Genomic DNA, 26,543 nt, shown 5'->3' with positions numbered 1-26,543 from the left:
GGTAGGGTGTTTGGGCATGGGTAGAGAGGTCATTTCAGCCCCCCTTTGTTAGAGAAACTGGGGAACTGGGCCGGTCAGCAAACAGGAGGTGATAAAGATCCCTTTTTGAACACCTTATATTTAGAACCAGAAAAACATTTATTTTCCTGCAATCATCTTAGAACTGCCCTAATTCTATATGTAGACAGGTCAAGGGGAATCAAGAAATGGAGCTCTCTTCTTTGTATTTTAATATGTTTTAAAAACTGAGGGCTTGAGACCTAGTAGGCCTCTACCACACATAAGCACACATGGCTAGGATGGGTTAGCTGCACATATAAATTGATTTGTTACGGCACGAACAGGTTTATAACTTGCTTAATATTAATATTGAAAAAATCTAGTTGTCAAATAAGTTCATGTGATAGAAGACCCCACCCACATCCATCTTGTTGGTCAATTTTCAACCAAAAAAAAGAAGAGAAAAAAGATAGAGTTTTCACATACCCACACTCAAGGGAATTGATGGGTTTCTATGGTGTCCAGGGCATCACGCAACAATGAAGGATATTTTTGACCATTCATAAATAGGGGTCAGACATTTATGACATCAATGGCTATATTTTTCCTTCAGGGTGAAGAAAAACTTTCTCCAAAAAGAAAGAGTGGGGGGGATTGATCTTTAAAATTTAATAAAAAAAGTGATGAAAATTAGTCTTATAAAAGAATAACAAAATAAAAAAAGTCTCTATCCCCTTATATGAAATGACATTCTTATAATTTTATTAGTCTTTTACTCTTTTTTGTTTTTCTTTTTTTTCTATCATCTATTTCTTATGTTTTGAGTTGAAACTTGAACTATAGGATGGGCATGAGATTCTCTATCACATGCTTACCCAAAAAAATTCTCTATCACGTGGACCCATCATATTTGGTGCAAGGCAAAGAATGGTGACATGATGACAAGCTAAATTTCATGACGATGGTTGCATATAGACAAAACTGTTAATAGTTGGCATGCTATAATGGTCTCAATTATGTATTCACTTCTTCCCTTCTGGGATTTTTTAACGTGTAATCTTGGCACTTTATCTTATGTAACGCATTTATCTGAGAACAATATTAGCCATACGATTATGCCCACTTAGGGAGGTGAGGTGGCCTGACAAACATGGAAGTTTTGGCTGGCCTCTTGGAGGGCTTTCATCTATATAATCGGACAAGGCAAACGAGTTAGAAGGCACCGTCGTTGAATCCCCCCTCAATTTCCGATTGCTTGCATCTTACTCTGTTATTTCTTCTTCCCTATGATGTTATGTGTTTGAAAGAAGTTCATCATTGTTAAATCCCAAATGGAGGGTGTTCACTGATCTCGCGCACCAAATCTTACATAGAAGGGTTAGAATCTACTTAAAGGTAGTGACCTTTTCGACTACATGCCCCAAGTTTGTTTTAGATTGACATTGTTATATTTTGTCTTTTATCATTTCAATTTCTAGAATCATCCATCGTTATTAATGATCTTGACCTATTTTGAGATTTTTGTGCCATTTCTAGCATCATCCATTGTTGTTTTTATAATGATCTTGACCTATTTTATGACTTTTGTGTCATTTCTTGTTGTGCTATGTCATTATAGTTTTTTGAGTCCCTCATAGGGAGGATTTATTGAGCTATATTTGATAAAAAGGGACATATAAGCCTCAGAAGATCTTCAAGAAAGGAGGATTTCCAAAAATCCTAATTGTGTGTGTGTTATTTTTTAGGGTGAAAAAAAAACCCCTACTTGTGTCATATCATGCTAACTAGAATACAATCGTAGATTGTATATGCTATCTTCAATTTGTTGGAAAGGGAGGAGGGATAGGTGTTCTTTTATAGGCATTTTGTTTGTGTTGATTCATCTAATAAATAAGTTATGTTAGGTCAAAAGATTTTCCATTATATTGTATCTTGACACACCATTGATAATGAAACTCGTTATAAATTTAGGGATTGGAATTCCTAAAGTCCAAGCCCTAATTCTTGACTATTTTCATGCTTATACAAGTGGGATACATTTTTTAACACCCATCAGCATCTATATTGCCCTAATACAAAAATTTTAATTTCTTACTGTTTTCAACAAAATGCATCCTTTTTTTCAAAGACTTTATTTTTCCCCTTCTCAATTAGAAATCATTTAAACTTATGGTTGACATCTTATCTGAATATTTATAATCAATAGAGATCACCCCCATCTCCTCCTATGTTCCTTTTTTTCACATCTCTCTCTACCTTAAAATTATATCCATAATTAATGTATCTATCTCTCTACTTCCAAAAGAGCTCTCAATTTTCCCTTGGGCTTTTGTTTTAGCATTATTTATGCTATATTAGCCATATGCCATGAAGGATTTAATTTACATATTACCATTGAAATTGACATTTCAACTCTAATCTCCCTTTAATCCTTTAAGCCTATAGGCACAATTTCCCCAAATGTGAGGGACCTGCAATGCAATTTTAAAAAACATTTCTTATAGGCGCAATTTCCCCAAATGTGAGTGACTTGTAGAGCAATTTGTAATGTTTTGGTGCTTCTAAGTATTTTGAAACTAGGAAAGATAAAAATAGCTTATCTCACATTGGCTCATCAAGTTTTCCTTCACCAGTGGAGTGAGAAGAATTCCCTCACAACTAGGAAAACTTTTGCTTAAGCGGATCGAGGTTTTAAGTCTCATGTTTGGTTTGGGAAAATTGGTTGGCATTGATATAGTTATTACTGATTGAAACCAAACATATATATGGGTAACCTATTTAAACTGACAGATGGGCTTGGGTTTTCGATATAATGCAACTAATATGTATGGCAATTGAATGGATATTACTTACATCAAAGGCTTGGATTTCGTGTGGGTTCTTTTTCAGGATCTTTGTCCCCTCCAGTTCCTTGCCCGACCCAGTTCCCCCAGTGCCTGTAATAAGAGAGGGGGGGCATAATGGCCACCCTACCCTTGCCCGGATGGGGTCCACCCCCTTATTATAGGCACTGAGGGAATTGATCGGGCAAGGAACTAGAGGAGATAATTTACCATCTTTTTCAGCTCTTTGCCTATGGGCTATGGCTGAGCAGTTTTCTAGTTTATTTATTAAAGTTTCAACCAGAGCCAAACCTAGCCCAACCCAACCCAACCTTACCTTAGATTTTAATTTTTCAGCTCAAGCCCACCTCAGGTTAAAAAACTAGCAACCCCAAACCTGTTTTTTTTTTTTTTTTTTTGGAAATAGAACGCTACTCGGCCTTGCGTGGCTCTCATATCTAGACACACAAACAGCCTTGCCCCAATGTAAAGGCAGAAATCCCAAGCGATCAAGATGGCTTGTGTCTAGGCGTAAAAGCCACGCACGATGCACGATTGGGTAGCTTTCTTTTTCCTTTTTTATTTTTTAAGGTTAAAACCAGATTCCAAGACCATTCCATTTTTGAACCATGTAAATTACCTAACACCCCAACCAACAGCAAATTGATCCGTTTTTCTAGGTCCCTAGGTACTCGTGGGCCCACAGGGATCTCTTCAAACATAAATAATCAGTCAGAAATTCTAAGGGATTTGATCACATCTGTGGGCTCCACAGATAAAAAAAATTGGGAAAATTACATGATTAGCTACTTTTGGTTTTCATTTACAAAATTGTCCACCCTATGTTTGAGTTAACAAAAATAGACAAAAACAAGTTGAGGTTTACAAAACTGGACAAAAAAATAATGTATCTCCCTCCCACGCTTTCTTTTTTAGACATTTTTACCCCTGTCATTGCCTTCTCGCTCAGGCATCCTCCGTTCCCTGCAACCCTACCCTTGTTCCAGCCACCGCCATTCTCTGCTACCCCAAGTAACAGAGGAAAAAAAAAGAGATTTTTCAGAGGGAAACTGCCAAGGAAGGAAGGAGAGTCACTGTTTTGTCTAGTTTTGTAAAACTAATCTTGTTTTTATCTATTTTTATTAACTCAAACATAGGGTGGACAGTTTTGTAAATGAAAACCCAAAAATAGCTAATCATGTAATTTCCCCAAAAAGTTACGAATGATTGTGGCTTTTAGATGCACGGCTTAAATTTGACCGTTAGATTAATGTTGTGGGTGCCATGAAGAGGCAGGAGATAAAAACTTAGGCTAACGGTCCTATATTAAAAGTTATTTTAATTTTATTCGGTTACATGTCATTTTATATTTTTCGCCTCCAAGGAGAGGAGGGAAGCAAAGACCCGCAGGAAGCCTTCTCTTCTGTTAGAAAGAAAGAAAGAAAGACTGAAGGAAAGAAACTCAAAAGAAGAGCGGTTCTTCCCTCTCTAGCCTTCATTTTATATTCTTACAGATTCATAGTTTCTTAGTCTCGATTCCAATACAAGTCTCGTTTATTTTGTGTTTGTGGATGAATATCCGATTGGTGGGTTCTCGTTTGAATGTCTTCGGGCTTAAAACGGTGCGTGTTTCAGCGAGTTTTAGGTCTGAGAACTTTTCAATTGTTCAGCATTGATGCTTCGTTTCATTGTTTTCGCTTTTTTTCTCTGTCATACGTGACTGTTTTCTGCATTTTTAATTGAGTTTGAAGCTTTGTTCGATCAGAGCGGTCGGTCGAGCTCTCATTTGAAGCTTGTAGTCGCAAAAACAGTCAGGATTCTGGAAGTTCTGTCAAAATTCAATATTTTTCTGTGGTTTCGGGTTGTTCTTTCCTTTTCATTTGGTTTTTGTTTTTTTTGGCGGGAATCTGAGGTCTTCACCACGAAATTGGAATTGAGGCGGGAACTATTTTCGTATTTTTGCTGTTACCGAATCAATTAGGGTTTCGTTTTCTTCAACCTGAATTGAGCTTTGTTTTCTTTAGATTACCTGTCTGTTGCAAATCATGAAAATGCTGTCTATTGTTTTTTATTTTATATATATATATATATTTATCTGTTTTCGTTGTCGTTTATGGAATCTAAAACTTCATTGTTATGACAAGTAGAATGTGGATTGAGACTCTCTGTGCTGCGTTATTGTTTTTCATTATCAATTCCATTTTGGTAAACTTTGAGGTACTTCCACACTTAAATAACTGTAAAAGTTATATAGGAAAGTTGGGGTTGACATCTGCCATGCATTTAGAGTTTTAAAAAATGTTGGATTTGTCTTGTGGTTATCAACAAATTTCCTTTTAGAGTAATAGAAACACAAATAAATAACAAAAGTTGTGTTGAGCTCAAAAAATTGTGTAGAATGTGTGCATGACTTGACATTGATTCTTTTTGGTTTCACAAGGAGTAAACTCCAAAACAAGGTCTTTCTTCTCTCTGGTCCTTTCGCAATTGGTGTTAGACTGAATTCAAATGCCTCTTTTCAAAAGAAAGCCATTTTTCCTGGTGGAACCACCCAACGATCTGGAGCCTAATGAGCAAGTATTCCAAGTCCGTTTCACTAAGGAGATATTTCGTGATTATCCGTATCCTCACTTCTAGTATAGCGCAGTGTGTTCTCAAGAAAAGTTTTAACATATGCTGGCTTTGCTTGGTTTCAACTTCTGTAATATTCTTTTATTGTAAGATTCTCAAAACTCTTGCATTTTAAGTGCATTTGATGTATGACTTTTATTTTTCTTTAGATATTTCCTTGACCTAGAACAGAACATATCTGCAAAAGCTAAATCTATATCGTCAGAGAGTCTGGACATGTAAAGTTACCGGGAAAACAAGCTTAACTTATGAAGAGGCTTTGGTCTCAGAGCAACGTGCAACAGAGAAGGTTCAACAGTTTCCGAAAGAACTAATGGAACCTGTATTACATATGATCCAATTCAGTAAGAACCCCTCAACTGGAGAAGATATATTTTTCTTCTTTTTGATATGTTTTTTTTTTCCCCAAATATCTGAGCTTTTGATGTATAATGCCTACATATTTTCTCCCCTCGCCCCCCCCCCTTTTGTTGGGGGGGGGGGGGGGTAGGGACAGAGGTTGAGGTGTTTGAGTATAGGGGTGGCACTTGGAGGTAATTAGTGCTTTTGTTTCGTATTTTGTTTTATTTTTATGTTTGGGTTATTGATGTGAACGAGATCTTCAAGCAGCATTCTTGAATCCCTTTTGCCAAAAGCTATTGAAAAACTTTTGGAGGAATGTTAACCCTACCTGCATTGCAAACAATTAGTATTTATATGGTGTTAAACATTAAGTAGAATATGAATAAGAACAATGGAGAATGTTAACCCTACCAAATATGAAATCAGATTTAGAATCACAGATGCAAACAATGGAGAAATTGAAATTCCAGCAAGTAGAATATGAATACGAACTGAATAGGAAACCAGAAAATACTAACCTGATTTGATGGTGCATAAGACGAAGAAGAATGGAATAGATGGATATTAACCAATCATCTCACCTGGAACTAGACTGAAATCCCTTCAGCCTTACATTAGCATCATCATGGATTGCACTGCATCCCACAACACTATTCTGAATCTCACAAAACATTGGATTAAAAGCCAAGCTCTATTCATCATAAATTTCGTATGCCTTAATGACTAGTTACAAAAGTATATATAGAGTCTCCAAATATGAGTATATGACTACTAAGGTGATTAGAAATAGCCTAGACCAACTAGTAAGCAAACTAGCTACCTAATTGACCAATTAAAGACATAAATAACTCCAAAACTGACTCAAAAACCTCTAGCTGTGTTTGGAGTCCTAAGATAACTAGGACTTGTCATAATGAAAGAAAATCAATTCATAACAGGACTGGACTTATAGATTCCTAATCCAGCCTGAACTAGACACATAAACATAATCAAACTAAAAAAAGATACTGAAAACAGAACTCGACATAAGTAGAACTCCATTAGAGTAGGAATAAGATTCCCAGTGAGATTAGGATTCCTAGAGAAACTAGGAATTCTGAAATTCCTAAAACCACAGGTTCTTCATCTTTTGGCACTGCCGCTAGTGCCCAAATACTGCATCGCTGTGGTGCGACATTATGCTGATAACTGCTGCGGACCATGATTGGAAAGTTGGGTTTTGATTCAGTGAGTTGCCCAAAATCGAGTAAAAATAAAAAATAAAAATTCTTGTCAAGATTCATGTAGCATCGGATAGTTCTAGAATGTGACAGGACTCGGCCTGTGTTGTTCCTATTCCAAAGTGACTCAGACATTTTATCTGAGTCGAGAGAAACACGACAATTCACAGTGGTTTCTTGCATCCATTTGGCCAATCCACAAGCCCCCAAATCTACCTGCTTCCCTCCTTCCATGATTCACTGTAACCCTTTGGAAATTGCAAATCACTCTTGCCAATCTAAAATTGTAGGCTGCAATAGATCTCTCTCTCTCTCTCCACTTTCACGGTTCTGTCTTGTTGCTTCCCTGAAAATGCAGATTTTAGCAATTTGAATCCTTGAGGCTGGCCTTTCCCTCCATTTCGTCAAGCCATCCACCGAGGGCTCTTCCAAGGTTGCCCCCTGTCCCCAAGAACTCCTCTCCCCTGAGATTGCTAAATGGAAGTCTTGTCTAGTCGGCCATTTCCTAGGCACTAGACCGTCGTTCAACATTGTAAAGTCATCCTTGAGCTCTTTGTGAGTAGTATAATCGCTCATCTTCTTATTTTCAGTTGGGCATCTTCCTTCTTTATCACGCTCTGGCCATTCCCTCCATTTTGTCAAGTCACTACCAGAAGATTGCACTGCAGTAGTAGTAATAACATTGTAATAGCACTGAGACTGGTCAAACTGATTAGGAAATGACTGAAGGCTGAGAAGATGAGATGAGTTCTCCTCCTCCCTCTCGCCCCTCCTTCCCCCTCTGACCTCCACCCAAACCCCTCTCCCCGCCACCTCCAAACCCTGGTCCTCTCTTTTCACCCCTTCATCCCCCTCACCATCATGCTCGGGCCATTCCCTCCATTTCATCAAGCCATCCACTGAGGGCTTTTCCAAGGTTGACCTCTGTCCCCAAGAACTCCTCTCCCCTGAGAGTGCTAAATGGAAGTATTGTCTAGTTGGCCATTTCCTAGGCATTAGACCGTCGTTCAACATTGTAAAATCATCCCTTATTTTTCGTTCTTATAATGCTCTTGAATACTCGCAATTTGATTCTGATGTTGATGTCTCCATCGACTTACCAGTCGCTATCCATAAAGGAACTCACTCTGTACTAATAAATCCTTAACTGTTTATCCCATTGAGAAGTATGTCTCAATTTCTCATCTTCCTTCCCACTATCACATACTTGCTTCTACTCTATCTATTCACTTTGTTCCTAGAACTCATTGTGAGGTGTACCCTGGCTGGAAGGCAGCAATGGACACAGAAATGGATGCTTTATTATCTCAAAACACTTGGACTCTCGTTTCATTACCCACTGGTAAGGATCTTGTTAAGTGTCGATGGGTTTATACTATCAAATACAATCCTAGTGGTTCTGTTGAGCGGCTTAAGGCTCGTTGGTTGCTAAGGGCTACACTCAGACCTATGGTGTTGATTATTTGAGACCTTCTCGTCTGTTGCCCGCTTGAATTCTGTTTGGGTTCTTATTTCTTTGGTTGTCAACTTAGATTGGCCATTATATCAAATGAATATCAAAAATGCATTTCTTTATGGTGACTTTCAGGAGGAGGTTTATATGAAGCAACCTTCGGGGTATATTGCTCAGGGTGAGGACTCTACCAAAGTATGCAACGTAAGGCAATCTATGCATTGAAACAATCTCCAAGAGCATGGTTTGATAAGTTCAACTCCATTGTTACTCAATTAGGGTTCTCACAATGTTACTTTAACCATTCCGTCTTTGTTCGTCGCCAGAGTTCAAAGGTGATTGTGATGGTTGCTTATGTGGATGATAATATTATATGTCACACCCCTATCCCGACAAGGGATAAAATACAATATCAGGGTATGATTGGGGTGACACGCGTCATCCCACCTCACCGCCAGGATCTCGATGCAGTGGCCAACTCACAGTCATAAACCAATATTACAATACAATAATATCAGAGTGCGAAAGATAAAGGAATATTACATTTCCAACGATCATAAAATAAACGGAAGCGTTTACAGTAGTTACCTCATGTTCACACGGCTAAGTGATACATAAATAGTTTGGATGGATATCCCGAATGACCATAGCATAACTACCCCAAAACAAGTATAATAATAAATATTTATACAAGGCACGTGGCCCCAAAAGAAAACAAAAGAAGGGAACAAGTCCCAAGTATCAATACAGCCCGTAGGCACAATCATCACGGGCAACCATGCCACGATCCTCGCCACGGCCCTGGCTCCACAAGAATCATCCGCATCAAAATCTAAAAAGAATGTGTACACGGGGTTAGCTCCACCGAGCTAGCGAGAGAGAAAAGGGGATGCACAATCACACAATCACAAATAGTCCATGTGCGTGATGCTATTATTAATTCATTTATCACCTAACACACAATGCTAAGTCAACGGGTATATGCTATCGCAATAACTTCGGAAGACATTGTGGATCCTTCCATTCTCACCACAATGCAACCTCAATTATTACTATGGAGCCCGCCGGTCGTAGTCATCACCACCCGCAGGCGCACTCGATAACCATTACTACCCCGGCCTGGCCTCTCTAACTCTCCACAGCAAAGCAGCGCCTGCTACCCAACACCTAAACCCCGTTGGTAAGGGTCGTAGCATAGGGAACCGAGCCATTTACCACCTAACACACAATGCTAAGTCAACGGGGTATACGCTATCGCAATAACTCGGGAAGACATCGTGGATCCTTCCATTCTCACCACAATGCAACCTCAATTATTACTATGGAGCCCGCGCGGTCGTAGTCATCACCACCCGCAGGCGCACCCGATAACCATTACTACCCCGGCCTGGCCTCTCTAACTCTCCACAGCAAGAGCGCTCGGCTACCCAACACCTAAACCCCTGTTGGTAAGGGTCGTAGCATAGGAACGAGCCTAACCACGATATACTACATGAATCCTATCGTGTTGAGAGGTACATCCGGGTGTGTCAACGTCCCATTCCATCTAACACCGGTACCAAAGACAACACGGCGATACAGCAAGAATGAGATGCAATATACAATTCCATCGTATACGGGGTTCCTGCCAATACTTCCCGACCGTAACCCAACACAAATCCATATCATCCAAATCATCATCATCGAATAAGAATAAATGCAAATATGCAATCATGCTTGAATGATAATGTCACAATATAATTCATAAATGCATGAATAAACAATAGTAAACAAGCTCAAACAAATACCCAAACCCACTCACCAATTACTTCAAATGGAATTTGTATAAGCGCAACGATTCCCGCTTAAAATCACCCCATCACATATATATGGCACCTATGGAAGTGAATAAGAGTGTGAGAGAGTGTAGGGAGGCCTCATAGAGAAACCCCACCATTTACATAAGTTATAAGCCTTAAAAACTGCATCGGAGGCAACGCTCGGACTCAAGCAGGCCTGCCTCCGACCTGCCTCCGACCTTCCCGCAGGCTCGGGACACATCGGAGGCAAACATCGGACTCACGCAGTCTTGCCTCCGATGCAACCCAAGTGTGATTTCAAGGTCTTTAAAAGCCCGTGGTTGTCCCATTTGGTTCTCTAAGCCTCGAGGACTAGGGAGGGGTGTCTTGGAGTCTATTTGGGTCTTAAACACCCAACATTCAAAGATTTAAGGGGGTTTAAAGGATCAAAAGCTCAAAAATCCAGATTTGGGGTTTTCTTTGGTGGTTGAGCTTTAGAATCAAATAGATTCAGCAAGAGGTCAAAATAGAGGTCTTTATAGGATTGTAATGAAAATGGGATAGCATCCTACAAGGGGAAACTACACATGGCTCGAGCTAACCCTTTGGGTTTCCAAAAAGAAATCCCCATCTGGGGCTGCAACCAACGAACCACCCAAGCTCAAACGAGCAAGGGGGAAGAGAGAAAATGGGGGAAAAGGGCACTGGCTTACCTGGTTTGAGGTACACACGAGGTGCCCTCTTTAAAGCTCCAAACCCAAAGACTGCTTCCTTCTTCTTCTTCCCTTCCTTCTCCTCCTTCTCCTCCTCTCTTCAAAGCTCTCCTCTCCTTTCACGATTAAGTTAGGAAAGAGAAAGAAAAAGAAAGACTAAGGAATAGTCTTACCCCTCTCTCTCATATAGACTTCACATTTATTGGCCTATTTGGATAAGGCCTCATAAGTGTAACCTAGGGTCTATTTGGGTAGGGTCAACATGGCAGGCACCAATAGCACCTTAGCCACAGTGGTCTCACCCACAAGGGTCCTTGTTAGCGGATTGGATGCGGGGTCGGAGGCAGCCAAGAACCTTGCCTCCGATGCGAGTAGGAAGGTGGTTCCCACCATAAGAGGTCGTGGCCTTTGACCACACTTCGAGGGCTTTGAGAGGCGTAGCACACAATAAAATTTGGTCAACTACTTACCCCGACATGTCAAGGTGCAACCTCCGTGGTCCCGACTAGTTTCCACAGCAACCTCGTACTACGGTCAATATAGCTGGGTTTGACCACCAGTGAGAACAACTCACCGGCATACGTGGCAGTGATAACTACACGTCACGGGGAAGAATTAATAATTAATTATACTCCCGGGGTGCGGGTATAACATTATATCTGGTAATGATTCTTCTGGTATAGCTCAAGTTAAATCCTATCTTCATCAGTATTTTCAGATGAAAGACTTTGGTGTTCTCAAGTATTTCCTTAGTATTGAGGTTTTGCGAAGCAAGAAAGGTATTAGCTTATCACAAAGGAAATATGTCCTTGATCTCCTATCTGAAACTAGAATGCTTGCTTCCAAACCAGAAGATACTCCCATGGATTACCATAAAAAACTAGGAGCCAGTGAGAGTAAGGATTTTACAGATGTCCATCGGTATCGGAGATTGGTTGGAAAACTCATTTATCTTACTGTGACTCGACTAGACATATCCTTTGTTGTTGGTGTTATTAGTCAGTTTTTGCAAAGTTTAAAGAAGATTCACTAGGATGTTGCTTGTCGTGTGCTAGGCTACCTCAAAAGTGCTCTTGGCAAGGGTCTCATTTATCGTCCTAATTGAAATGTTAATTTGGTTGGGTTTTCTGATGCTGATTGGGCTGGGTGCTGACGGTGATAGGCACTCTGCAACTGTTTATTGCACCTTTGTGGGAGGTAACTTAGCTGGAAAAGTAAGAAACAAACTACTGTTGCTAGATCTAGTGCTAAGGCTGAGTATTGGGCCATGGCACATACTACTGCTGAGTTGATGTGGGTAAAGTCATTACTTCAAGAGCTGAGATTTCCTATCACTCAGCCTATGCAGATGTTTTGTTACAATCAAGCAACCATTTACATTGCCAGCAATCCTATGTTTCATGAGAGGACAAAGCATATTGAAGTTGATTATCACTTTATTCAAGATGCCGTTATGAAGAAGTTGATTTCTACTCCATTCGTTTCCACTACCAATCAATTGGGGGATATATTTACCAAGCTGCTGTTTGATCCTGCTTTTCGTAGGAGTTGTTCCAAGCTGGGTCTAGGTGATTTGTATGCTCCAGCTTAAGGGGGAGTGTTAAAGTGTATCGATCATATAGGGCTGAGGAGAATCTCGATTAGAATATTCCCATAGTCTAATCGAGATTCCTCCTATATGGTCTCTAATTGTGGTTTGTAACTAGAATTAGTCTAGTTTCTATTTTCCTATTATGTCTATGCTTGTGGATCCTAACATGATTAGGAGTCCTTTGTAATCTAAAGATATAAATGAAGGCAGTGAGGGGAGACTGTTTAGTTCGACCATTAGTCTCTAAACAGTCCCTGTTCCTCTTCTCCATCCTTCTCCATCTCTTCTCTTCTCTTCTCTTCATCTTCTCGGTTCTGGTGTTCTAGGGTTCTACCCTGTTACAAGGAGGAAGAAGAATATGGTCTACGTAAAAATTGCAAAGGACCATTTTTAATGTCATTTCAACATTGGTTGATTTCGGACAGCATAATACCCAACCCAACCTTCTTTCCCCCAATCCCCCACAGCTGTGGCAAGTGACCATATACTAGTACAGAGGTTTCTGTTAACTGTCCAAGTGCAATTCATGAGGACTGACAAATCTTTATGGTCTAACATTCTTGCCTACACATTATCCTCATTCTGCTCCGGATTATAATCTCTAATAAAGAATATTGCTCCATGAGCAAAGGCTCCTGCCATGATGAATCCTGCGATGCATTGATGATGAGCATATACCGTAGCTTGAAGTAAAGTCTCGTTCTATGAATACATAAGTAGGTAAAGAGTATGTGTGTTGAGCTACTAAGGAAGTAATAACCCCTAAAGAGGTTAGAGCAGAACCCCTCAGGTGAATTACAGTGGGTAACCAATCCTAGTAGCGGAAAATCGTCTAGTTAGTGTCAAGGTTCGAGAACTCGCGAGATCTCGCCGAGTTTCTCGGATTTTTGAAATCTCGAGACGAGATTGCCTGCGAGTCTCAAAAGTGCAATATCTCGGATCTCGGTTTCAACCCATTATTTTAACCCACCTACCACTTAAATACCTTACCTAATTGGACAAAACTCGACATATCTCGGCGAGATCTCGGGTCCAGATCTTGGGTTGACCCAAAGTTGAGGCTTCGAGTTGAAAAAAAAAAAAATGCACCAACTCGGCGAGATCTCGACTCGACTCGGTTTTTCCAAGAGTCGAGTTGGCACCGAGACCCGAGTTTTAGTACCTTGGTTAGTGTAGTACACCAGAAAGAAATTGGTATTAGCTATGCTTCATCGACTTACTGAGCATCTTTCTCCTAAGTCATTCGATGGAATTGATTAAATTAAAGGTGTGCGAGATAATTGGTTAGTCAATAGGCTGTAAATAAATTGGGTCAAATGAATGAAGAGGTTACCTTAGTTATCAGTCTTGAAAGATCTTGACCTCCCTTCATTAGTAAAAAACTGGTACATCAGTGGAAAAGGTTTCTTGGAACCCTACTTCTGACTCATATTGCTGAGGCCACAAACAAGACCCACACTTAGTATCCTCAGCAAGACTGCTCAGGAGAATAATTAGGATTGACACTAAAAACTCTCTTATACCCAAGGTACTAAAACTTGGAACTCGGTACCAACTCGGTCCCTTGGAAAATCGAGTCGAGTCGAGATCTCGGCGAGATCTCACCGAGTTGGTGCATTTTATTTTATTTTCGACTCGAAGCCTCAACTCGGTGGGTTTTAGACCTAGTTTGGGTTAGAAACTTGGTATTCAGCCTATTTGAGGCCATTTAAACACAATGGCGCTATCAGATTTTGCAAAAACAAAGTCCAAATAGGAGTTATGTACCGGTCAAACTTAATTTGGTGTACACGAATGTTGTCAAAATCGCTCTTAATGAAAATATTTTCTTGAACATCAAAACAAATGAATATTTTACCGCACTTTTGGTTCTTAGCAATGTTTTACCATATTAAGATTTATGGAATTTTTAGATTTGAGAAAAACCCCAGCATTAGAAAGTTGAAAATTGCACCTACCGCCATAGTTGTCACGGCGTCACGGCGATCCAAGTCGGTGGAAGGGTGTCACGTCGATATATCGACATGTCGCCCGCCATGGCGTTGCCATGGCGAGCATGTCGACCATGTTTAATTTTTATTTTCTGTATTTTTAATGTCATTTAGTATGCTATAATATATGTCCTATAACATCAAAATCAACATGAAAGTGTACTACACTACTACTAATATACTATGCCACTATGGTTTAATTCATGAAAGTGTAACTAATATCCATTAGTGTATATGAAAGTATGAAAAATTGAAAATATAGATTAACCTATCAAATAATTGAAAGCAATAGTAAAAATCAAATGATAGGCTAACCTATTTATCAAGCTTGATAGCAATAGTCTTTCTTTAGTGTATGTGATTTGGAGCAAAGCATCTAAGCTATTAAATGGTTTAAAAAAAAAATTTTAATCTAACTTTTATATGTACAAATATCGACCGATATGCCAACATATCGTGGTATGGCGTCCATGGCGACCCCATGGCGTCGCCATGGAAGCCATATCGAACGATATATTGACATCCACCATGGCGTAGCTCGATATGCCCCCTCTCCCAACGCCAGGACGCCATGGCGGCGCCATGGCGACGCCATGACAACTATGCCTACCGCCGAAAATCCAGTTTTTGTTCTTAAACTAGGGGGTTGGTTTTTTTTCCTTTTGGAATTTTATTTTTTAACTATTTTTATTGGATTCAAATAGGGGGTATTTGCTTATTTATGAATAATATCTTAAGTAAATGTAAACATTTACTTAAATGATGTTAGGCATAAATAAGTGTCTGTATACCAAGGTTTGCATAGATAGGTGTCTGTATAGCAAGATTTTCCACCAAGATCTCGAGATCTGGCACTCATATAATGGAGTTTGGGTCGAGATTCTCGAGATCTCGAGAACTAGGCGAGATCTCGAGATCTCGGTCGAGTTGTTGCACTTTTGCAACTCATATGGCAACTCGTCTCGGTTTCTCAAAAAACCGAGAAACTCGGCGAGATCTCGCGAGTTCTCGAACTATGCTTATACCCACTAATGAACTCGAATACATTGAACTCATTCTGGGGTTCTAGAAGTTGAATTTCCCTTCACTGGGCACCTATAACTGGAATTTTTTTCCATTTCTCCATGGCCCAATTAGCAGAAGAAGCTGACTGTCTTTGAACCATCCATGAGGATTGAGAAAATCATCCATGAGGATTGAGAAAATCATCTCCCCTAAATGCACTTGAATATTGAGAACTCATTCTGGAGTTGTACAAAATTTCTCTCTTTTGCCAAATGTCTAGCAGTTTTAAAGACTGATTGCATTTGAATTCTATTTGAAGGGAAATATGTCTTTTTTTTTTCTTTTTCCAGGTCATCTCTTAGTCCTGTTAGAGATTGTTCACTGCATGTGTGAGCTTCAGATAATTCTGGCATTCATATTTCATATATGCTTTAATTGCATTTGGGAGTGCAGTAAGTAGCTAATTTATAGTGTGAGAAGTTAATATCCAACACCATTGTCATATCTGAAGACTAATGTTCTCAGACTGATTTGTATGGGTCATACTTAAAAATCGATGAGCTCGTAGTTGTCAGAAACTGAAACTTTACTATTTGAATTTTGGAAACTGGATATAGTTTGGTTCCAAATTGGTAATTCTATTATGTCTATATAAATTTGAGGATTAATATTTGATTATGTTCTGTAACAAGGTCAGAGAATAAAACCAGCTATGAAGAGGAAGAAGAGAACCGAGTGGGGAGGCTGCCAAAGAGTTTAACAACCGATTGCAGTCTCCCCCTTTATAATCTTATTTATAGCTCGAAACCATAGTATATAGAGCTTTCCTATTCAGACTAAGAAAAAACAAAAGAAAGAAGAGTAATCTAAGACTAAGCTATCACAACTCCTAGTACAATTAGTAAAGCAAAAACAAAGAAAGAAAGAGAGAAAGAAAGGTAGAGTCCACGATAGAGGGTGTGATACTGTGATGGTTACATAATATGGTGCCCATGATTTAACCCTCCCCCTCAAGCTAGAGCATACAAATCGCTCATGCCCAGCTTGGAACAACCCTTCCGGAATGCTGGACCAAACAAGGACTTAGTGAACAAGTCGCCAAGCTGAGCAGTAGAGGAGACGAATGGAGTAACCAATAATTTCTTTATGATGGCATCCCACACTAAATGATAGTCAACTTCCATATGTTTGGTTCACTCGTGGAGCACTGGATTGCTAGCAATATAGATTGCAGCTTGATTATCACAGAACATCTTCATAGGAGAGGTAATTGGAAACCGCAACTCTTGGAGTAATGACTTCAACCACATGAGTTCAGCTGCAGTGTGAGCCATAGCTCTATAATCGGCTTCGTCACTAGACCTAGCCACAATTGTTTGCTTCTTGCTGCACCAGGTGACTAGGTTACCTCCAAAGGTACAATAACCAGTAGTAGACCTCCTATCACTGGTAGAACCAGCCTAGTGAACATTAGAGAATCCTACCAGATCAACTCTTTGACGAGATTTATAAATAAACCCTTTTCCTGGAGCTCCATTTAGATATCTTAGGGTTCGACAAGCTGCCTCCCTATGAGATTTCTTGTGAGATTGCATAAACTGACTGACACTCCAACGACAAAAGATATGCCTGGTCTAGTAACAGTCAAATAAGTTTATCCACAAATCTTTTGTATTGATGTTTATCCTCAAGATCTCCATCATCAGTCCCAAGCTTCTGGTTAGGGTCCATAGGTGTGTCAATAGGTTTGGAAGCAAGCATACCTGTTTTAGATAAAAGATCTACTACGTACTTCCTTTGTGACGAACTGATACCTTTCTTACTACGTAAAACCTCAATTCCAAGGAAGTACCTAAGAGGACCCCAGTCCTTCATCTGAAAATGCTGATGTAGATATGATTTTACTGTTGGAATCCCTGAAACATCATTCCTAGAAAAAATTATATCATCCACATAAACAACCATTACCACAACCTTGGAATCCTTGTGTTGCACAAATACAGAATGATTAGAATAAACATTGAGAAAAGCCGCAGTGAGTAACAATAGTACTGAATTTGTCAAACCAAGCTCTAGGGGATTGCTTCAACTCATAGATAGCCTTTTGTAACTTGCACACTCTCATATAATTCTCCACCTGAGCAACATACCCAGGAGGTTGCTCCATGTAAACTTCCTCCTGGAGGTCACTATAGAAGAAGGCATTCTTAATATCCATCTGATAGAGGGGCTAGTCCAAATTGACTACCAGAGATATGACAACACGAACAGAATTCAGATAGGCGACAAGAGAAAATGTCTTAAAAGAATCAACTCTGTACGTCTGAGTGCACCCTTTGCCAACAAGCCTGATCTTGAAATGTTCAACCATACCATCGGGATTGTATTTGATGGCAGCAACACTTCACAAGGTCCTTACCGATAGGTAAAACCACTAGAGTCCATGTGCCCTGAGCTAATAATACCTTCATTTCTATGTCCATAGCTACCTTCCAACCAGGAAGAGATAAAGCCTCACAATGATTGTGAGGAACAGAATTAGTAGATAGGGGAAAAGCAAAATTATGAAACTGAGAAGGAAAATGAGAAAGACACATAATTCTCAATAGGATAAGCAATCAAAGACTTTTGGGTACTGGCACATTTACCTTTACGAACAGCAACAGGAAGATCAGGAGAGACCATAGAGTCAAGATCCGGTAGTAAGGCAGGTGGAGCAGGGGCCAAACTAGCAGGCTAATACACCTGTAATGGTTTGCTAGGAGGTAAATCCAAAGCAATAATTGCAAGAAGGGGAGGAGAACTAGATGAACCTGCAGGAGAAGGCAGTGCAAAAACAGGAGAAGAATTGTAGGGTGTGTTCTCGAAAAAGTGACATCATCACTAATGTATTGTTTATGCGAAATAGGATCATAGCACTTGTAGCCCTTTTGAGTTCGAGAATAACTAAGAAAAATACATTTAAGAGCACGTGGAGATAAGATTTGAACAAAACAAATACACAACCAAATACCCGTGGAGGTAAAGAGAAAGGAGAACCAGTAGGATAAATCACAGAAAAGAGGGACTGGTTATCTAACATAGAAGAAGGCATCCAATTTATGAGAAAACAAGTAGCAATGAATCACACCAAAAATGTTTGGGAACTTGCATGTGGATCATAAGAGATCGAGCAACTTCTAATAAGTGTCAAATCTTGTGTTCAGCCACCCCGTTTTGTTGAGGTGTATAGGAACAACTAGTCTGATGAATCATGCTCTATCTAAACAAAATTGAGAAATTTCAGTTTGAACATATTTAAAAACATTATCAGATCTCAAAATTTTAATGGAAACAAAAAACTGAGCATTTTATTTCAAGGTAAAAATCATAGTTGTCACAGTGTCTTGGCGACCCTAGGCGTTGGAGAGGGTCCAAAATCAAGGCGACACCAATTAGGCAACCAAGGCGTCTAAGCTGCCCGCCTAGGCGACCAAGGCGCCTGGACGCCTAAGCGACACCTTGACAACAATGGTAAAAATTCTTAAAGACAGTAATAAATTCAGATCGGCCTTTTAACAAGAAAACCCACGTTGATTAGGAGTAATCATCCACAAAAGTAACAGTAATAAAAGCCAAATCTATTCCGGACACAAAATGGTCCCCAAATATCCGAATGAACTAAATGAAACAAAGATGGACTCCTAGACACACTCCTAGAGGGAAAAGATGACCGATGATGTTTTCCTAATTCACAGGCTTCACACTCGAGACAAATTATGGACTTGCAACTGGGAACGATAAGCTGGAGCTTGGATAAAGATAGATGACCCAGACGATGATGCTACTGAAGAGGAGATGAACCACCAGTAACTTAGTAAGTGTAGTAGCTGCAGTAGAAGGTCCCATGCCATCTAGATAATAAAGACCAGCCTGTTTAATCCAGCCACCAATCGTCCTCCTTGTCTGAAGGTCCTGAAAAACACAGTAGGAAGGGTAAAAAGTAGTAGAATAGTTAAGCTAACAGACAAATTACTTAATGGTAGACAAGGAACATAAAGAACAGATGACAATGTCATGGAAGCAGTAGGAGAAACGGTACCATGACCTGTCACCTGTGTAGAGAAGCCATCAACAAAAATAACGGGAGAAGATTGTCAAAGTTCAGTAATAGATGAGAATATATTAGCCTTACCAGCCATGTGAGAAGAAGCTCCTAAATCAATGATCCAGGGAGTAGTGGTAGTAAATAGTGCAAAGTTACCTGTATGAGCTAGTGTGGCTGTGGAAGTAGTAGTAGCAGCCTCAAGTTGTTGTAGACGTTTGAGGATCTGATTATAATCATCTCAAGGAACCGCCATAGTGAAGGAAGCTCCAGATGCAGATAAAGTGTCTCCAGTAGGTGCTCGCTCAGTGAAGTATCAGTCATAGCGGTGTTGACCAATTCATTAGCCCATTCAGGACGGCAATATTTGGCCCAACAACATCAACAATATGATTTTTCTTACCGCAAGAGGAACATTGGTGAGAACCTTTATCAAAAGTTTGTCCACCTGTGCCACGACCTCGTCTAGAGAAAGATGAACTACAACCTCTACTAGTAGTAAAGGCTGAACCTTCTTTTAGAGATGGTGAAGGTTCAATTTTGGAAGCAGTAAATGTGCTTTGAATACGGGAGCATGTTTTATTCGGAGAAGGTACTTTTTTCACAGGCCAGAAGCTGGCTTTTGACAGACTGATAATCATGGTACAGACCAGCAAGGAACTTGGCAACATGAAATTCAGCGCACTGCTGCATCAACTGCTCCAAATCAGTAGTTAGTGGTTGGTGCACCTGGATTTCTTCAATAATGCCCTTGTAACTGCTGAAATATTCATTCAAGGATTTGTCACCCTGCTTACAATTGAATAACTTCTCATACAACTCATAAGGTTGAGAAATATTTTTCGCCTGAGAGAAACTTTCCTTCAGATCATTCCAAACAACCTTTGCAGTGGTATAAATCATAACATTGGCAGCGATATTAGGATCAATACTATTCCACAACCATATCTTAAGTGTGGAATTCTCATGCATTCAGTCTTTATGTGCTGTGAGTGAAGTAGCTTCTTTATCGATAAAGGGGGATCATCAATAAGATATTTAATCTTGCCCTTAACATGGATATTGTTAAGATATGTAACACTATAGGGGGAGTCCCCCAATCGTGGTTGATTTCCTTTATTGCTTTATGTCTTTAGTTGTTAGTTTCCTAGTCTAACTAAGTTTCTTGTTTAGGCTTTAGGCTTAATTAGGTAAGAGTTATATTCCTTTTGTAATTCTGTTTTGGCTTAATATAAATATATGTTGGCTAGTACAGTAGAAGTAACATTCTATCGCACAGCCCTTTTCTCCCATGTTCTCTCTTCTTCTCCCTTAATCTCTTTCTATCTTCTCTCTTCTCTTTGTCAGGCGCTGGTTACAGGTTCTGGGATTCTTTACATGGTATCAGAGCTGTTGTAATCTGTACTTGTTCCTCTTCATGATTGCCATTTTGAGAGTCGATTTGGGTTTCTGGTTTGAAGAAGAAAGCCCTAGTTCATAGAAGAAGAAGAACTAGGGTTTCATGTACTGAATTCGTATGAGTTTCGTATACTGCTGGTGCTGAATTATTTTTCTGCTATTGTTTATCTGGGATTTTCTGCAATTATCTGCTAAGCTTTTACTCTGGTTTGCTACTGCTGGTTCTATTGTTGATGTTTGAATATTTCTGTTGAAGATTTATTCGAATCTGAAAACTCTACATCAGATTTCGAATCTGATTTCTGCTCTTCCGCTGAGATGAGTTGCAGACTAAATACTGATTTATTGATCGATTAATGAAGAACCTGGTTCTGGGCTGTAGTTGCTTTTGAAGAACCTGCTTTCGTTGAAGGTGCAATCCCTTTTTCTCGATTTGACGGTGATCGAGGGGCTGGAGTTCAGGACCTGCCCTATTTTTGCTCGGTTTCTCTTTGCTTGTCGTGAGGAAGATCTCTGATTTTTTGATTTTCGTGTTACTGAGTGTTGCTTGGCTTAGTTGTTGGATGGGCTCCCGTTTTCTTCTGTTGGCTATTGATTTCTGGTGGTATCGATTCTTTGCTGGTTAGTTCTTTAAAATTGCAGTGTTGAAGAGAGGTTGAAGACTCATCTTTTGTTCCGCTTCCTCCTTTCCCTGGTTTCACATCTGAGTTCCCGCTGAGGAAAGATGGCTGCCATCTCGCAATTCCTCTTTTCTTCAGGTTTTATCGGTCCCTTGATTACCGCCCCTGTTTTGGGTTTGAGGATGAAGACGACAGTCTACTTCTCGGTTAAACCCTATTTTTCAGTTTCCACCTTGTTCTGTTGCCTATTTTCCAAGTTTGCCCCCACCCTTTCTATTTGTTTTAGTGAAGTATCCTTTTACAGATGGCCTTCTTTGTTGTAGGTATTTAATGCTATTACCCTACCTTTAATTATTACCCATCCTTCTCATGTTTTTTACATCTTGCCATTAAGGGTTTGCTCCTTCCAAGTATGTCCCCCATCTATAAATCTAATTCCCTACATGACCCATTACTTTCTTATTTACAAAGGACCCCTTGAAAATATCTGATTATTTATGAAACTGCCATTACCTTTTAATACCTCTCGTTTTGTTGATTGGGTGGATCCACAATTGATCCTAACCTGGTTTTGGAACCCTGGATTATGTTATTTGATATATTTGCTTGGACTCAACCGGAGATTGCTGGATTAATTCCAGAATTGCTATTGGGCTTATGTTTTTGCGTGGAGTGATGATTGTTCTTGCCTAGCATTTTACCATGAGGGGGAGGCTGGAAATTATGATTAGGATTTTATTTGTTCCCGTGTGGCGGTGATTGAAGATTAATTTATTGGGATCTTACTTACTGGTGCTCTTGCTTATTAGATTTGTTGTGATGTCCATCCTTCGAGATGTTGATTATTGGTCGTTATTTGTTCACGTGTAATGCTACACATGAGGGGGAGATTGAACGTGTCTATTGTCTGTGAAGATGTCTACTGCAAGCAATTTTATTTGTTGGAGTGCCTTCCTTGAGAAGCGCTTTTGTGTAGCTATTGGAGCTGTACTTTTATGGGCTTTTGTGTAGTCACTGGAGCTGCACTTTTATGGGATTTTGTGTAGCCATAGCTGCACTTTTATGGGTTTTTGTCTAGCCATTAGAGTTGCACTTTTTATGGGATTTTATGTAACCATTGGAGTTGCACTTTTGTTTGTCTTTATTTGAGGAGGTTACTACTTGCATTTTGTTACCTTCATTGGGAAGAATGTTTGATGTAGCCGTTGGGTGCTGCATTTTGTTGACTTCCTTGGGAAGAGCTTTTGATGTTGGCGTATTACTGATGGATTTGTTTGGGCTGCTATTGTTGATGGATTTATTGATTGGAGTGCTGCTTTGTGCTCGTTGGCGTCTATGACTACATGTTTTCAAGACTGGGGCTGCCTTTCATATTTATTCTTGTTGGTCCAAGCTGGAGCTTTCCTTTGATATATGTATACTCCAGCTTGAGGGGGAGTGTTAAGATATGTAACACGATAGGGGGAGTCCCCCAATCGTGGTTGATTTCCTTTATTGCTTTATGTCTTTAGTTGTTAGTTTCCTAGTCTAACTAAGTTTTTTGTTTAGGCTTTAGTCTTAATTAGGTAAGAGTTGTATTCCTTTTCTAATTCTGTTTTGACTTAATATAAACATATGTTGGCTAGTACGGTAAAAGTGACATTCTATTGCACAGCCCTTTTCTCCCATGTTCTCTCTTCTTCTCCCTAGTCGCTTTCTATCTTCTCTCTTCTCTTTGCCAGGTACTGGTTACAGGTTCTGGGATTCTTTACAGATATAAACTAGAATTGCCTAAGACCATAGCCCATACTTTGAGACACCAGTCAACTTGATGTTGGTGATCTGTATGTGGACATTGTCCATAGGAGCCTTGGACTCAGCCATCATATACAAACAGGTAGTATAGGGATCAGAGAAAGCATTCACCGAGAGTACTAGTCCACAGCCAGTGGAGGAGATGTGCAATATCTTATAATCGGCAGAGGAATTCCAAAAAATTGAAGCCGGCAGTAAGCAAACCAAAAAATTTTAGAAGTAAATCAATACCTCGAAATCAGTAGGTCAGAATGACCTAAAAAATGGATTGAAGCAGGTATTCAGATAGGGGAACAACTCGCAAAGCCATAGTCTGATCAGTGGGGCAGATCAGAAGTAAATAAGTAATCGAAGAAACATGGTCTGTTTTGTAACCAGAAAACAGAGGGCCGCCAATCGGTAGAAGAAATCTAATTGCAGAAGATCAGACCATAGAATGGCCCCAACAATTGGATCAAGTGTCAGAATATGGCTTCAATCATCTGGCTGAGGAAAAAGTAATTTCAAAAACCGGAAACTGCAAAATTTGCTACCGCAGGCTTCATATATTCTTCATAAACTTGAAATTTGATATCCGAAAACCAGAATCTTCATAATCAGCAGTGTAGATATAGAAGGATGCCCTAGTTTAATTCATATTCATTGATAACTCGGGCAACTTGAAGTAGATAGGCAGCTTATGGTAGCTGCAACCAAGAACCAAAAATAACTTGAGAAGAGACTATCAAACCAGGATTTGAAAGAGAGCAATTACTAGTTCTATTGTTCTGATACCATGTAACAAGATCACAGAATAAAATCAGCAATGAAGAAGAGTAGAAGAACCGAGTGGGGAGGCTGCTAGAGAGTCGAACAACCGATTGCAGTCTCCCCCCTTCCAATCTTATTTTTAGCTAGGAAACATAGTACATTGAGCTTTCCTATTCAGACTAGGAAAGAACAAAAGAAAGAAGACTAATCTAAGACTAAGCTATCACAAAGAAAGAAAGAAAGAGAAGGAAAGGTAGAGTCCACGATGAGGGACTCCCTCTATCGTGGTTATATAATATGGTGCCCACGGTTTAACACTTTAACATGTTTGATCATGTTTAGACATCAATTATGGTTCCAAATTTTTACGCAAACAGACAGATTTATGCTTTCAGTCTGCTTCATATATTTGAAACATTTTTGCAGGCATGCTCAAGTTGGGCGATCTTGTAAAATCAATCTGCACAAAGTTGCAAGAACGCTTTATGGAAGGCTTGGAAGTAAATGGAAGAAAAGATAATTGTGTTTACCCATGCAAAATACTTAGGGTTCTGGAGGATGTTGAAATAGTTCAGTATGAAGTAGGATGGCTTAGCAATGATAAGAAAGTGACCGGTAGTTCAATAGTAAATGTGGATGATCTGATATTGAAGAAGCTGCCTTTCACTAGGAATGTACTTAAGTCATTTATTAGAGAATCCACTTCAAGAAGTTTTCCATGGGTGGTTCATGATAAACTGGCAAAGAAGCATGGAATTTCCACTGAAACTCCAGAAGAGCTGCGAGAGAAACTCTCCACTCAGGATGGATGCCTGGGAAGCAATAGACGCAGGAAAAGCAAAGAAGCTAGCAAAACTGTCTCAGTAATTTTCTAATCAGACTTCTTTCTTTCCACTATAATTTTAATGGATATTATAATTTCTTGATTGCTCTGAATTTCTCATGTTCTCTTATTCAGTATACTAAAAATGAGGAGGCCAACAAAGGGAAAAAACTGGGAACTGAGAACTCTGAAGGCTTGACCATGAGAAAGAAGGCAAGGAAAGGTAGTTATATGGTCAAATAGTCCTTGTGAACTTGATTTTAATCTTGTATGACTTTTAGGCAATACTTGTGCTGCACTACAAATACCAGCTTACATGACAGAAATGACAATACAGCTTTTTGATTTATTTATTTATTTATTTCTGCTGGCAAAATATCATGGATGATATTCATCATGCTTAATGGACAAGATGTCTTTTTTTCTTTCCCCCCTGAGAATAGCAATATATTTGATTTCTACTTTCCAATGAACCTCACATCTGTTTCCTTCTGTATTTTAAAATGTCTGGGAGGTTTCTTGATCAAAATTTGTCTAAATGAATCTTCATTTGACTATACTCTTACATTTTGACATCTCAATATGCAGAAATTGAAAAACCAGAGGAACCAATTAGATACCCAATTGAGGATCATTTAGTCCAACCTGGAGCTGATGATCCAGTTTTCACTGATCGCCCGTCTCCATCAAGGGATTTTGGTGTTCCAATGGAATGTGTTGGTCACCTTCTAATGGTTTGGGACTTCTTCTCTTCATTTGCCAGGTTGTTGAACCTGTGGCCATTCTCCCTTGAAGATTTTGAAAATGCAATTTGCCACAAGGATAGCAATCTTATTCTCGTAGTGGAATCACATTCAGCAGTTCTTCGTTTGCTAATGAAAGACAATGGTGGCTACTTCATGGTCATAAAGGGAAAAAGGCGGAAACCAAAGGTAGAAAATCTAGTTAGTTATGGAAGTGCATGGTTATTCAAATACTCATGCATAACCTTGTTCTGTAATATTTTGATTCATTTTTCTTCTTTCCTGATATTGATTATTTTCGCGATTGTCTTATTTTCCTTCTCGTTTCAGATATCTGTAATGAATTGGACAGACTATTTGTGTGACTTCTTAGAGATGGAAGATATACCAGAATTATCCACTCATATAGGAACAATAAAACAGGGTCATTATGGCCTTCTAGATACTCAAGCTAAATTGGGCATCTTGCGGGAGCTGGTTGATCAGGCCCTTGCAACCAATGCTATCAGGGAGATGTTGGATAAATATATTGAACAACATCAGACACTTGCAGCCACGAGGAGGGGAGAGGCCTTGGAGGAAGCTAGAAAGCGGAGAGAGGAGAAGGAACTTTTGAAAGCGCACTCTGACACCAAAGGAGTACTACAGGATTATACCCTGGAAAATGGGGAACAAATTCTGAACATATGTGAGAATGGCAATAGCATTGGGACAATTGGAGACATTCCAGACAAAGAAGATCGGAAGGAGGGGAACCATGCATCAGAAAACAGGTATGAGTTCCT

At 39.6% G+C, this 26,543-nt stretch overlaps 1 protein-coding gene across 3 annotated transcripts in view; it reads left to right on the top strand.

Moving 5' to 3' along the window:
• The window catches only part of LOC122658207 (DDT domain-containing protein DDB_G0282237-like), a 45,461-nt gene that overhangs the window by 15,182 nt on the left and 3,736 nt on the right, over positions 1-26,543 (top strand). Inside the window, exons 2-8 of one of the 3 annotated variants that reach the window (XM_043853119.1) lie at positions 4,353-4,444; positions 5,263-5,443; positions 5,625-5,797; positions 24,619-25,055; positions 25,151-25,238; positions 25,604-25,947; positions 26,089-26,531. In XM_043853119.1, coding sequence (XP_043709054.1) covers positions 5,331-5,443; positions 5,625-5,797; positions 24,619-25,055; positions 25,151-25,238; positions 25,604-25,947; positions 26,089-26,531 — 1,598 coding nt within the window. In that variant the 5' untranslated portion in view covers positions 4,353-4,444; positions 5,263-5,330. Of the gene's footprint in view, positions 1-4,352; positions 4,633-5,262; positions 5,444-5,624; positions 5,798-24,618; positions 25,056-25,150; positions 25,239-25,603; positions 25,948-26,088; positions 26,532-26,543 lie in introns of all 3 variants that reach the window. The other 2 variants (XM_043853120.1, XM_043853118.1) reach the window with 2 other exon arrangements.

The sequence above is a fragment of the Telopea speciosissima genome, chromosome 4, assembly GCF_018873765.1.
Source record: "Telopea speciosissima isolate NSW1024214 ecotype Mountain lineage chromosome 4, Tspe_v1, whole genome shotgun sequence".
Classification (NCBI taxonomy): domain Eukaryota; kingdom Viridiplantae; phylum Streptophyta; class Magnoliopsida; order Proteales; family Proteaceae; genus Telopea; species Telopea speciosissima.
Note: the sequence above shows the minus strand (reverse complement) of the source record. Positions and strands in the feature narration are given on the sequence as shown.